At 40.9% G+C, this 12728-nt stretch overlaps 1 protein-coding gene across 1 annotated transcript in view; it reads right to left on the bottom strand.

Annotated features, from left to right (window-relative positions):
* Positions 1-1612: 1612 nt before the first annotated feature.
* Positions 1613-12728, bottom strand: part of CALB1 (calbindin 1) — a 53223-nt gene continuing 42107 nt past the window's right edge. The window contains exons 7-11 of the mRNA XM_075270339.1: positions 7585-7640; positions 5868-5907; positions 4904-4957; positions 2598-2669; positions 1613-2311 (exon numbers count right to left, since the gene is read on the bottom strand). Coding sequence (XP_075126440.1) covers positions 2198-2311; positions 2598-2669; positions 4904-4957; positions 5868-5907; positions 7585-7640 — 336 coding nt within the window. The 3' untranslated portion in view covers positions 1613-2197. The remainder of the gene's footprint in view (positions 2312-2597; positions 2670-4903; positions 4958-5867; positions 5908-7584; positions 7641-12728) is intronic.

Raw genomic sequence — 12728 nt, 5'->3', positions numbered from 1 at the left:
TAACTTCAAAAGAAAAGACCAAGGCAGCTTGCAGCTTGAAACTGTACAGTTTTTTATATTGTTCTCTTTGTCACTGGTCACAAGTGTATGTTTATTAGAAGATACATTGTTCATCTCATCTGTAGTTGTCAAAGGGGCTCTAGAGTATTAAGATTTCACATTTAGTGACCTGAACACTAAGGGTCATTGGTCAATCCACAGAATATCCATCCCATGTGGGCCTAACCCTAAAATGTATGATACTGAGTAATATAACTATGATGAAAAGTAAATCCCTGAAGTGAGATCTCAGGGGATGTGGTTGTACGGACATGGCGGTTTTATCTACACACCCAGCAGATTTTATAGATGTCTTGTATTAAAGGACCCTAAAGTCTATGCCCATGTGTTAACACTGTTTTGTTTATAGGTTTAATATTTTGTTTGGTTTCCTAATATATAATTATAGCAGAGAAACAGACAAGGCTTCAAAACGTCTGCAAAAAATACAAGTAAAATGATATAATTCTGTCTTCCTATATCCACCACTAGAGGGAGCTTTTTTATTGTGTTCAATGTGTAACAGTTTCCAGAAAGCTCCTAAGCTCCCCCTAGTGGTGATTACTGGTCGACAGAATTCTGATCTTTCAATTCATTTCTATCTCTGTATCATAAAAAAGGAGCTCTGATCCCCATAAAGATATATTACAGAAATTATCAGCACAGAATTGTGAACTAATTCAGATAGAAATGGTATTGAAATGGGTTTTCCTGGTTAAGTTAAAAACTAATTGGGGCCTGGATGGGGTAAAATATATATAAAAAATGGTGTTCATCTAAGTCTGGTCCTCAATTCAGGCGATGCCCCCTTTTTCCCTCCAGTCCACACACTGCCTAGGCTGGAAGTGCAGGGACTCGGGTGACAGCTGCAGCCAATCACTGAGTTTAATGCTTACATGTTGGATACCGGCAGTGATGTATCAGCAGTGACATCACCGGTATCCATCGCATGACCAATAAAGCCAGTGATAGGAATGATATGATATTTTCATTTTATTTTACCCCATCCAGGTCCCCAAGTTAGTTTTTAAATTATACCAGGAAAACCCCTTTAAGGGTGGAAACTTTTATGCCTACATTAGATCCATATGACAAGAGTGACAGTCACATGACCATTCAACCATGTTCCCTGAGATGAAATGACAGTGTAATACCGATCACTAAATACTATAGAGCCCCTTTACCATCCTCCATGCAGCACCTAGGTAGGTTGCTTTGCCTCTAAGTACCAATTTCCAGCAATAATATACATTCTGTCCCATCTCCACATTAGTCATTGTTAGGTTTGAGCGATCAGGATCGGAAAAGATCTGATTCCGATCGGCGATCGAGTAAATTTCACGATTATGATCAGAATTCCAATCCCGACCTTTTCCAGGTTGGAGTTTATCTCAAGATCGGCTCAACCCTATCCATGTATATATCATTAATGGGGTTGAGCGATCGGGATCGGGAAAGATCGGATCCCGATCGGCGATCGAGCACATTTCATGATCGGGATCGGCTGGAAAATGATTGGAAATCGGATTTTAAAAACGATCCTGAAATCTCAAGATCGGCTCAATCCTAGTCATTGTCTTTACGAAAGCAGATTGTTTAAAGGGCTATGCACCAAAGCCATAAAAGAAAGAAATTTCTACTGATACATACATACATGTGCCGAGATCATGCGCTAGTTATGACCCTGCCGTGAATTGTGCGTCCCCTTCCTCAGTATAGCCTTTAATAACTTGTGCGGCAGCTTTGCTGAGGCCATTTGGAGGCAGGGTTTGCTAGGACTTGTAGTTCCACAGGAGTGAGAGAGCAATGGGTAGCTTTGGCTCCGATTTCGTCAGTATTTAGAAGGATTTCTAGGGCTCTTTGCATGCGAAGAATACAAGAAAACCTATTCGGCACATAGCCCCCCCCCCACTACTTCTCTGCACAAACATACATTCTGTCTCGTACAAAGACATTCTTATGCTTCTCCCCCTGTTGTTACAAAAACTGTACATTACAAACAGTATAGAAACAAATAAAAAGGAAAAAAAAAGAATAATTTGCAGCACATTCTGGCTAATTCTCTATATGCAGTTAGATTTACAGATATAAAAGAAGTTTGATGTTCGAGCCTACGTCTCCTAGCGCCTGTCACATACACTTAGCAGAAGACACGTGGCTAGTTTTCGTCGGCACACAGGACTAGAGCCAGCTCCGTTCTGTACAGCTTCCCTCCGTCTGATAAGGCCATGATGCTTTTCTTGTAGCTTGGGATGTTGCTAATGTCTAGTTCCTATTTAAAGAAGAGATAATACCTTGTAATCCAATTTGGAAATCCACGTGACCCTCCCAATTTACAGCACTCAAATCCCTTGTCGCTTAGTTTGACACGACTGTAGGATTTTTTTCCTATATTGTCCTCATTGTGGGACTTGCATGCTTGCATGCTTGCATCCTTATGACTTTGGCTGAAGATTCGCCGTTCTTCCTTTTATATCCGCCTTTATAAATTAGCCAGATTTTTCAAATCTAATTTAAAACCAAATTATCCCCTTCCAAAAATAAAGTCGGAGATTTACCTTTTTATCCTTCTCGCAGAGATCTTTCAGTAAGGCGTCCAATTCATTTTCATCTATATAGCCACTGCCGTCCTGCGTGATAAATGGAAAGTCGTCAAGAGAAAGACTCGCATTTAATGTGCCGGGCTGCCGACTTCAAGAATACGATTCATGCAAATGAGCCAATGAATAATTTTTACTGACTTTTTTTTTTTTTTCTAATGAATTCTAAAGTTTAATGGAGTTTTCTTGTTTTATACAGTCTGGTGACCATCAGTGAGATGTAACCAGCATAAGGTAAGCAATAGGAAGAAGGTAACAATGGGGACTATGGAAATGCACTGAAATGTAATGCAACGTGCTAAAGAGATCAAGAATGTAGAAGCCGAGGGATAAGTCATCATAGGAAGATAGTATGGCCATGGCTGGATATAGGACTGTTAGTGAAATATGCAAATATTAGCATTATCCATACACTTTTACTTAGCACTATGCATGGTGCATCACTCTGTTATTCCTCCTGGAAATGTACGAATAATTGACAAAGAGGTGTTACTAGGTGGGGGCGTGTCTCTGCACAATCTGATGCTGTCCAATCAGAACTGGCAGTGTAAAAGTATAGGGAGGCATAAAGAGAATGGTAACACCCAGTTGTCAATTTATTCATACCTCTCCAAGAGGAATGCCACGATGCAATGTTGTAAGAAAATGTGTATGGGAAATATAAATATCAACTAAAACTTACACAGAACGATAGGTGACAGGTTATTTTATACAGAAACATATGTATATGGATATAAGATTCAGCCTTAAGCGCTAATATCACAGTTCTGGATAAAATAGGGATTTAGGGCTATGGTAAGACATTGGAGATCATCTTCTTGTATATGAACTCCATCACCTTTAAAGGAATAGAGGTTTAGCAAGACTAAGGGTAAGTTCAGACAATGCATTGCACCGGCATCCAGCCGCGCACTCCGCTCCGGATTAGGCCCAATGAAGGGAGTGTCTTCAGGCCGAATCGCGAGGCGAAATGGCCTGAAGAATGAGCATCTCACTTCTTTTTCCGGGAGCCGGAGCAAAACGGCTTCCAGAAAAAAGACCTGAACAGCTTCCATTGATTTCAATGGGAGCCGTCTTTTTGGTCAGGGTTTTGAGGCGGATACAGCCTCAAAATCCTGACCAAAAATCGCTGTGTGAGCTTACCCTTATCTTATGTTATCTTTTTTTTATTGACTCTTGTTGTGTTACAAGTTAATGTAATGTTTGCTACAACTGTACATGCAGCTCTGTACAACCGTTGCGGCTTTGCAAATTGCAGCATGTCCATTATATCTACGGAAATGCCGACGGATTTCCCGTAGATATAATGTTAAGAGAAAGTCTGCAGAGGAAAACTCTGTGAACTTTCTCTTAAAAGCACTGCAGAAAGAACCGCAATGTGTTCACGCGGCGGTTCTTCCCACAGTGCTTTAGTGCTGCAGATACGGCTCGTGGAGCCTTAGCCTAGAGGTTTTTATGGGCTAAAAATATTGATGACCTATCCTAAGGTCATCAATATTAGATTAGTAAGGGGATGACACTCAGCACCCCCATGCAAGTGAATGGTGTGCCTGTTCTCTGTGTTTTAGCAGATGGGAGTATTACAAATCAGCTCCCATTCACTTGCATGAGAGCGAAACTGCAGTGACTCCGTTCAACCAAACACCCCTGAGATAAGCTATAAGAAGCTCAGCTTTTCTTCACAGGCCAGTGATGTCATGTTCTTAGGATACATGACCAGTTTACAGCTCTGTTCCATGTGAATGATGTTGAGCTGCAAAACAAAGCAAAACCACTCTACAATGTACGCCCATAGGCCCAATTCACATCTTGTTTGGTGATTATATTCCCCTCTCTGCATGAAAAATGCGTAGAGAAAAGTCCTGCAAGCAGCACTTTTCTCTCCACATTTTTTGCGCGAAAACCACACAGACACCATTATAGTCTATTGCAGGGGTAGGGAACGTACGGCTCTCCAGCTGTTGCAAAACTACAACTCCCAGCATGAATACTGGCTCTGCTGTTCTGGGAACTCCCATGGAAGTGAATGGAGCATGATGGGAGTTGTAGTTTCACAGCAGCTGGAGAGCCGGAGGTTCCCGACCCCTGGTCTATTGGGTCTGTGGGTTTCCTAAGGTAACCGCTTTTTTAATGCGGATTCAGTTTGGGGTCCCCAAGCGGACTCCATGAACGGAAACCTGAGCGCAGATGTGAACAGGGACTCTACATCCTGCTGTGTAATGAAATCACAGGAAAAGTTTTATATTTTAAAACCAGACACATACCTTGTCATATAATTCAAAGGCTTTGTTAAATTCTTTGCCACACATCTTTACACCCTATAAGATAATAACAAGACTGTAATATATACTGTATTATCTATAGCTCATTCATTTATGGTCATAATATGAGCACAACGAAAAAAACAACTCATAGAGTCAAAGCTGTAGCCATGAATACACAATGAAACGCCGGGAAACAAAGAACAAGGCCAAAGAACAGCAATAACACAATATTTAGTAGTAACTGAAGCTAATACATGGAGAAGGAAACGGATTTCTTTAATAGGATATAGTACAAGGTTTCTTTTATTCACCTGTACTATTCATTTATGGTTTTTTAGAATAACTAGTATGCTTTACAAGATGTGGCCATCAAATAGATTGACGTGGATGACTAGGCATGGTGGGGGGCGCGTTGGGTAGATGCTGGGGCTCTATGTGTTTAGGGTAATATCAACTGAGCACTCAAACATGACCATGCTGATGAAGGGTAGGAGCAAAGTCACTTAAAGGTCCATCTATTCCCTTAAGACATTGACGGGATTTGAGAGACCCACCCCACCCTACCTCCCCATATAGCTGTCACCAACTAAGAGGAAGACGAGACTCCATGGACTGTTATACCCCAAACCACCCACCCCACCCCCCCATACCCACCACTCCCCTCCCGAATCCAACTCCACCCCCCCACTTTACTAGCTTTGGCAATGCCAAATATCTATTCGGACGTGCCAATAAAGCTTGTTTGATTTGATTTGATTTGAGAGAAGAAACCCAGTGCCAGAAAGAGAGTCTCTATGACATGTATGATAGATATACCAGGAACAATACGAAGCCTCAATGACTTGTTGTCAGTAATGTAAGGGCTAAAATGAAAACCAAGAAAATTCTTATAGATATGGATCTTATATCTGACAACCTGGAGCTGGCAGATTTTTATCAGAATGTATAGGAATCGAATTCTTACCTGAAATTTTAGAAGAAAGTTTTCTTGGACTGGCAGCAATCTTAGGGAAACAAACAAGGGTTTTATTACTAAAGACTAAAGCAATGCATGGACAGATATAAACCTTCATAATATTAGAACATATATAAAACTGATCCACTCTTATGTTTAGTGTCAGCCTGAGGGGACAGATCATAACAAAGGGATTATATCTTTGGTGATCTGTAGGGTTGAGATGTCAGGATCGATTTTAAAATCCGATTTCTGATCATTTTCCCGCCGATCCCGATCGTGAAATTTGCTCGATCGCCGATCGGGATCCAATCTTTCCCGAAGCTTCAACCCAAGTGATCTGTGAATCCCCGTGTCATTCTCCAACCCTGTGGCGCTGAACTACACGTAACACTGTATCAGTTTTTCCAGGATTGTTTCTTTCAGTATTATTATACAATGTTTCAACTGACATAAGTAAATCAATATTATTATATGTAATACACTGGTAAAACATTAAATAAAACACCCATACCATACCCACTGTGCCCCGTTACCAATGGATCAGCATAACCACGCATAAAGGGAGTCATTTCAGCAATAGCAGTATATGATGGAGTTGCTTATTTTATAATTCCTTAATATAATTTTTTCTCATGATTCACATTCAGACACCATAAGGTCTATTGTAACGTTAGTGCTTTTCTATGAAAAAGCAGAAGCAGTAAATTGAGGTGAGGCAAGCGTAGCTTTATACCACAGTCACATGGCCTGTTTGAAGCTCAGTCCCATTCAAGTGAATGGAGCTGAACTGCAATACCAAACACAGACACTATAGAATGTATGGCGCTATGCTTATTTGAGTGACACAGCTGACCATTGGAGGTGCTGGGTACAGATTTAAAGAATACACCTAATATTTCGCCTTGTCTGTGCATCCTCACACCAGTATAGCATTGCCAAATTAGTCTGTGGGTAATGGCATAAAATATCTTCCCTGGTTAATAGATTCAGTCTATGATTGAAAGTACAGAGAAAAGATATAAAGTGAGGTTACGACTGTCTGCTTCCCAGGGAACGCTTTTTGCTAATAATGCTGGACATGTAATTGCGTAAATAGTAGCAGATTTTCCGACCATAACCTCAGCTAATGCCTATCATAAGTACAGTTCTTACCTTAGTTTCACCCTGCGGCCAGGACTTAACCCTCTCCATGGCCTTACTATAACCTGCTACCTAAAGTGACATACTGGACTAAAGAACGTATACTGTGAAGTCATTATGTCACCGCTGTCAGTCCCTGTCTACAAGTCAACTATTTCTGTACAGTAATGACTAATGTAACTTTGTGTAATCCACCACTATTAATACCTAGTAAAGATTTCGATATGGTCTCTTATATAGGCTCTCTATTTTTGGATGTTATGAATAGGCCAAAAAACAAATGTGAACCAGTGCCTACAACTCAGTCTAACCCACCGGAGGATCCTCTGGTTTGGCGTAGGCTCTAACACAGTAATGTTCCACCATAGGACCCCCAAATTTGAAGGGTACTGTGGGCTTTTATCGGTGGGTTGGCCCCAGAAATCAATTTATCCCAACCACCGCATGCTGTCACAGGCAGCCCCAAATTGTCTACCCCAGATATTAGGAAGTTGTAGATAGAAGAGCTTTGAATATTGTACAAAATATATGCTGTCCTCCATTATACAGTGATAGAAGTGCAGTGACCGACTTGTAGACTTACCTTGCCATTTCTGTAAGCCCCAACTTCCCGTCATTATTTGAATCAAACATCCTAAGCTGCACAAAAAAGAAAAAACTTGGTTGAATCATACTTGTAAGACATGTATATCGGAAAATTGCTTGACGAATATTTGAAAAATTAAACCTGCCCATTGGGGTTGAGCGATCGGGATCAGGAAAGATCGGATCCCGATCGGCGATCGAGCAAATTTCACGATCTCGATCAGGATCGGCTGGAAAATGATCGAAAATCGGATTTTATAAATTATCCTGAAATCTCAAGATTGGCTCAACCCTATTCATGTATATATCATGAATAGGATTGAGCAATTGGTATCAGGAAAGAGCGGATCCCGATCGTCGATCGAGCAAATTTCACTTTCGGGATCGGCTGGAAAATGATCGAAAATCAGATTTTAAAAACGATCGTCTCGGACCTACTGCCCATGTATATTTATGAAAATAACCCATAGCGCCTAGTAAAATACAGACTACTATCTCATGAATCTTAGTGTGACCTACGGATCTGTTTGTTCTGGTATAGGGTCTTAGACCATCTGTCTTCTTGGCTCTATTACAGAGGTCACGTTTGGCCAAGCTCAGTGCATGTTATTGGGGGAATCTGTATTGATAGCTGTTTTTTCACCAATATTTTTCTAGTTTATAATGATACATTTAAGGTTGTTCCCGCCATCTTGGAGACCTAAGCACAGATCTTCTATGGATGTAGGCTTGGTCCAATCCGTCTGTCTCTTCATGTGGTCACATTAGTGTTAGGCCAGAAATAGTTGTATGGCCTAGTCTTAGGATACGGTAGAAAGGATGATGTCCAGCAATCAAATGCATCCAATAAAACTTAACCTTTAATCAAAAAACATATTACAATAAAAACAAGGGATGATGTATGCAAAAAATGTAACCACTATCGCGCATATAAAGCATCTGGAGGATGCGTTTCGGGGAAACTCGTCTCCTTTAAAGGGGTTTTCCTATATATATGACCATCTTTAAATCTGTTGACCATTAAAAGTTTAACGTTTTTGCAAAAGTAAATAATTAAACATTTTTTGAGTTTTAAAGATTTTCTCTAAGCATCTTAGTGGTGACATCTGTTGTCTTGATCGGATGTCAGTGGATATGACCGTGACTGTAGGAACTTTCTATGTCTGGGACTTGTCAGATACCCAGCCATGATATCCTTATTGTGGACAGCTTATCAGGCAGGGACACTACATATATGAGAAGATAATCCAGCCCCAATAAGGACATCATGGCTGTGTTTCTGGCAAGTCCCAGACCATAGAAAGTATTCATGGCCATATCCATTGACAACCGATCAAGGCAACAGACTAAGATGGTTAGAGGAAATCTGTAAAACACTGCAACATTTTTCATTACTTATATTTGTGAAAATGTTTAACTTTTAATAGTGTAAAAATGTGGATATGGTTATGTTCATGGGCAGTGGGCGCTGAGCTGCAGTACCAGTGTCTGGCCACTATACAGGGACTGCTCCCTCCTCCGTCCAATGTCAGTAGTGACTCCATACAGATGATCCATGCAGGGGCCACCTCCTGTACCCTTCTAGGCTATCTCAGTATTGCTTCATCGGTATAGAGCCAGAAAGATAAGTTCTTGCTCCTATAAGTGACTCCTGTTATTGATTTGGGAAATATTTTAGCCTTTACAGATTCTCCGTAAACCCCTAAAGTACCATCTAGGTGGCACAACCCTAAGACTGTCAGAGATTTGCGCCATTGATACATCTCTTCATTGTAGAAAGGAAAGTTCCAGACGAAGACGAACAAAGACGTGATAGTCTACTGAACTTGTTTTCTTTGTGCCATTGCTGTTGGTATTCGCTGCCACCAGGACACCGTCAGCTCATCATCAGATCATGATTTCAATGTGAATAGAGGCTTTGTGGAGGAAGCGACGCCGTACTTGGCTACATTCCGACAAGCAATGACTTTGAAGAGCGATGCTTTTTAACTCCCGTCACTCGCCACCCGAGAGGATGAGCTGCTTGTGAATAGTACTTAAAATAAAAACTTCATAATATCAATAAATGAAAGAGCTGGGCGCCTCCTTGCAGTAAAGCCCCATTGTATTCTCCAGCCACAGGCTGCTCATGTTTATGCAAGGAGCCCGTCTGGCTGCTAAGGAGCTGATAAAGCCCCTCATTATTACAACAGTTGGCCTGGGATTGAGGGGATCGCACGGGAGAACGGCGATCTTACCCCGCCAGACTGAACACCTTTATACCAGAATTGGATTTTTTCTTCACATGTAAATAAGTCAGAACATTCCTAATAAAATTTACGGCAATAAGAAAGTATTAAGCGCCAGGAAACTAGGTCTCTCACAAATCCAAAAAATGAATGGGTATTATGCTGTAAATGGAGCTCTTGTACTGAATACGCACAGGCCGGCGGATTCTCGAGTGAACTTTTCTTTCCAAATGACATGCATTTTACTCATTAAAAATTAGGACACTTAATAATAGCCGAGCTCGCCTTTCATAGAGGAATATCACAATCTATAATGACTTTGCCTTTGGAGCACAAAGCTTAAATAAAAAAGACATGTCTCCCTCTACACCTATTAAGTACTAGCACTTGGCAACTTCGCTCACTTCGCAATCACAACCTATAAATGTGCCGCTATAATTATACCAGATATCGTCTAATACATCATGTTAGAAGGATGACGGCCATTTCATGAGCAGATGATGGAAATGTGTCCGCCTGAAGTTTTCAATCTATCGTATATGTTCAGCATTTCCACCGCCATAATACATGACATCAGTAAGCAATATTGTATTGGCAACAATTTGTAGTTGTGGTCACATCTAGATTTAGTACCAACACACCATGTTCAAAAGGACACACAACCATGTGTTTCTTGCATCGTAGAAGTTACTTAAAGGGGTTTTCACATCTTATCAACTTATCCTGTAGCCATAAATGGGCAGAGCGATGGGGACTATAGGGAAGAATGGATGGAGGGAAAGGGGGTAGTCATATAAGCACACCTCACTCCATTCATTTCCCCGGGACCCCCATAGATCACTGACTGCTATACAGTCATTATTTCTGGTTGTCTCATTGATATGAATGAAATAGGGCACACGTGTCTGACCATCGCTCCATTCAGAATGGAGAGCAACACAAATCCAGTCTCAGGACTGGACCCCATCGATCTGCAACATACCCACAGGATAGTGTATAAGTTAGGAACAACTTGATGTTAGCTATTAAAGGGATGGGCAGGATAAGAAAAACATGGCTGCTTTCTTCTTTCAGGAAGTGACCTCATGTCCTTTGGCTACATGGCCATAGTACATTGCAATCTCATTAAAATGAATGGCCACACCACCCTGAACGCACCCCATCTCGTCTAAAATGAATGGGGATGAGCTACAGCATTGACATGTGACTAACATATGTGATGTCACTTTCTAAGAAGAAAACATTAGCCATGTTTTCTTATGCTGTACAACTAACAGTGCATTGTTGGGTTGCCAGTAAAGGGTTAATCAAAGAACCAAGGTCTATCCCACCTGTTAGGCATAGATTAACCCTTCACTGGCAACCCTACGTTGTGATTGGTTGCAATGGGCAACGAAGACAGGTTTTTTTGGTTATCGTAAACCTGCCCCTGTGAGTGCCAACATTTACCACTGACCACAGTTTCTGACTCTCTTTTCCCTGGCTACGGCTCTGTCCTTCTGGCTTAAAGGGAGTCTGTCAGCAGAACCCAAAAGATCAACCCAACTGCATGGATAGATACTGAATCAAATAGCGTTTTCCACTTATGAATCTTCTATTCCCAAGATATTGCCATTTTTGTCAATATGAAAATGAGCTCTTTAGTGCAATGAGGGTGTTGCTGCTTATCACTTTGGAGCAATGACAACCTCCTTATAAATCAGGCAGGTCTTCCCCTAGTGACAGGATTAGGAAGACCACCATTCATTACACCAGTCTTCATAAATGCGCCTCATAATATGTGTAATAGTGTTGGATATAATATAATAAGTATATATATGATACTCATAATGTAGCAGTGCTGAGTTTGTCATAATATCACAATGTTTTGTTATTGGTTTTACTCTGGATTATTCAGTAGATATTGCACAGACAATACAATATTAAATGACATGTTAGACTCTGCTACATCTGTTCTTATCTGTAGATAAGTGCATATTGCAGATAAGACCTAAAGACCTATATCCAGCACATGTACTTATCATATACATCGCATACTCATAGTCAGACTAATGAACATTGCACTGCATTGCTCATGTCCTTTCTGGCACGCTATCTGATGGAGATATACTCCACACCTTGTGTATACCGTACAGATACCACAGAGAGAAGGAAATCACAAAGACCTGGGAATCCTCCCAATTAAACGTTAATGAAGTAAAATGCAATACACAGAATTGTGGTTAATAAGGAGCCACTAGTGCTCTGAACAATGGTCCTGGGAAATATTACAATGATGGCCTGGATTAACCTGATTTTTCCTGTTATATACTGTACATAGGGGACTTGTCGTATAAATCAGCTGATGCTCATCATGTCATCATTTATCTTAACTCTATTATTCCATAATGTCTGGAGAACAAATGTGTAAGTGCCCAAATAATCTGTAGTATGTCCTTGGCGTGTGGTTGTAACCAGGAATGAATAATGGAAGGGGCCTGCATCACCTGGTGGGGGCTACATAATAGATCACAGTAAACCTCAGCGTGGGTCTAGTAGACCGTGACTGGGCCACCAAAATCAGATAGCCTCCTCCTTCTATCTAACAAAATGCTCATTAAAAATCAGCAAGTTTTGTCAAGTGCTATCTCTGAAGAGTTGTGTGCAGTCTTATGGCTGCTATCACCATTTCGGGTGCTTGCCCCTGGGTACCTGTTACTACGTCTGCAAGATGTGTCCTTTGTTAGACAAAACTTAGTTGAGCGTGTAATGCTGCAAAGTAAGGCTATTTTCAGAAATAGAAGTGTTAATAGTGGACTTTTGCCAATTAAGTGAATGTACAAAAGAGAAGCCTAAATCTCATCAATATTTGGTGTGACCTTTGCCCTTTGCCTTGCGTCAGTTCTTCTCCAGACAGTTTTTGGCAGAGCTCAGC

The sequence above is a fragment of the Leptodactylus fuscus genome, chromosome 4 (assembly GCF_031893055.1).
Source record: "Leptodactylus fuscus isolate aLepFus1 chromosome 4, aLepFus1.hap2, whole genome shotgun sequence".
NCBI lineage: Eukaryota > Metazoa > Chordata > Amphibia > Anura > Leptodactylidae > Leptodactylus > Leptodactylus fuscus.
Note: the sequence above shows the minus strand (reverse complement) of the source record. Positions and strands in the feature narration are given on the sequence as shown.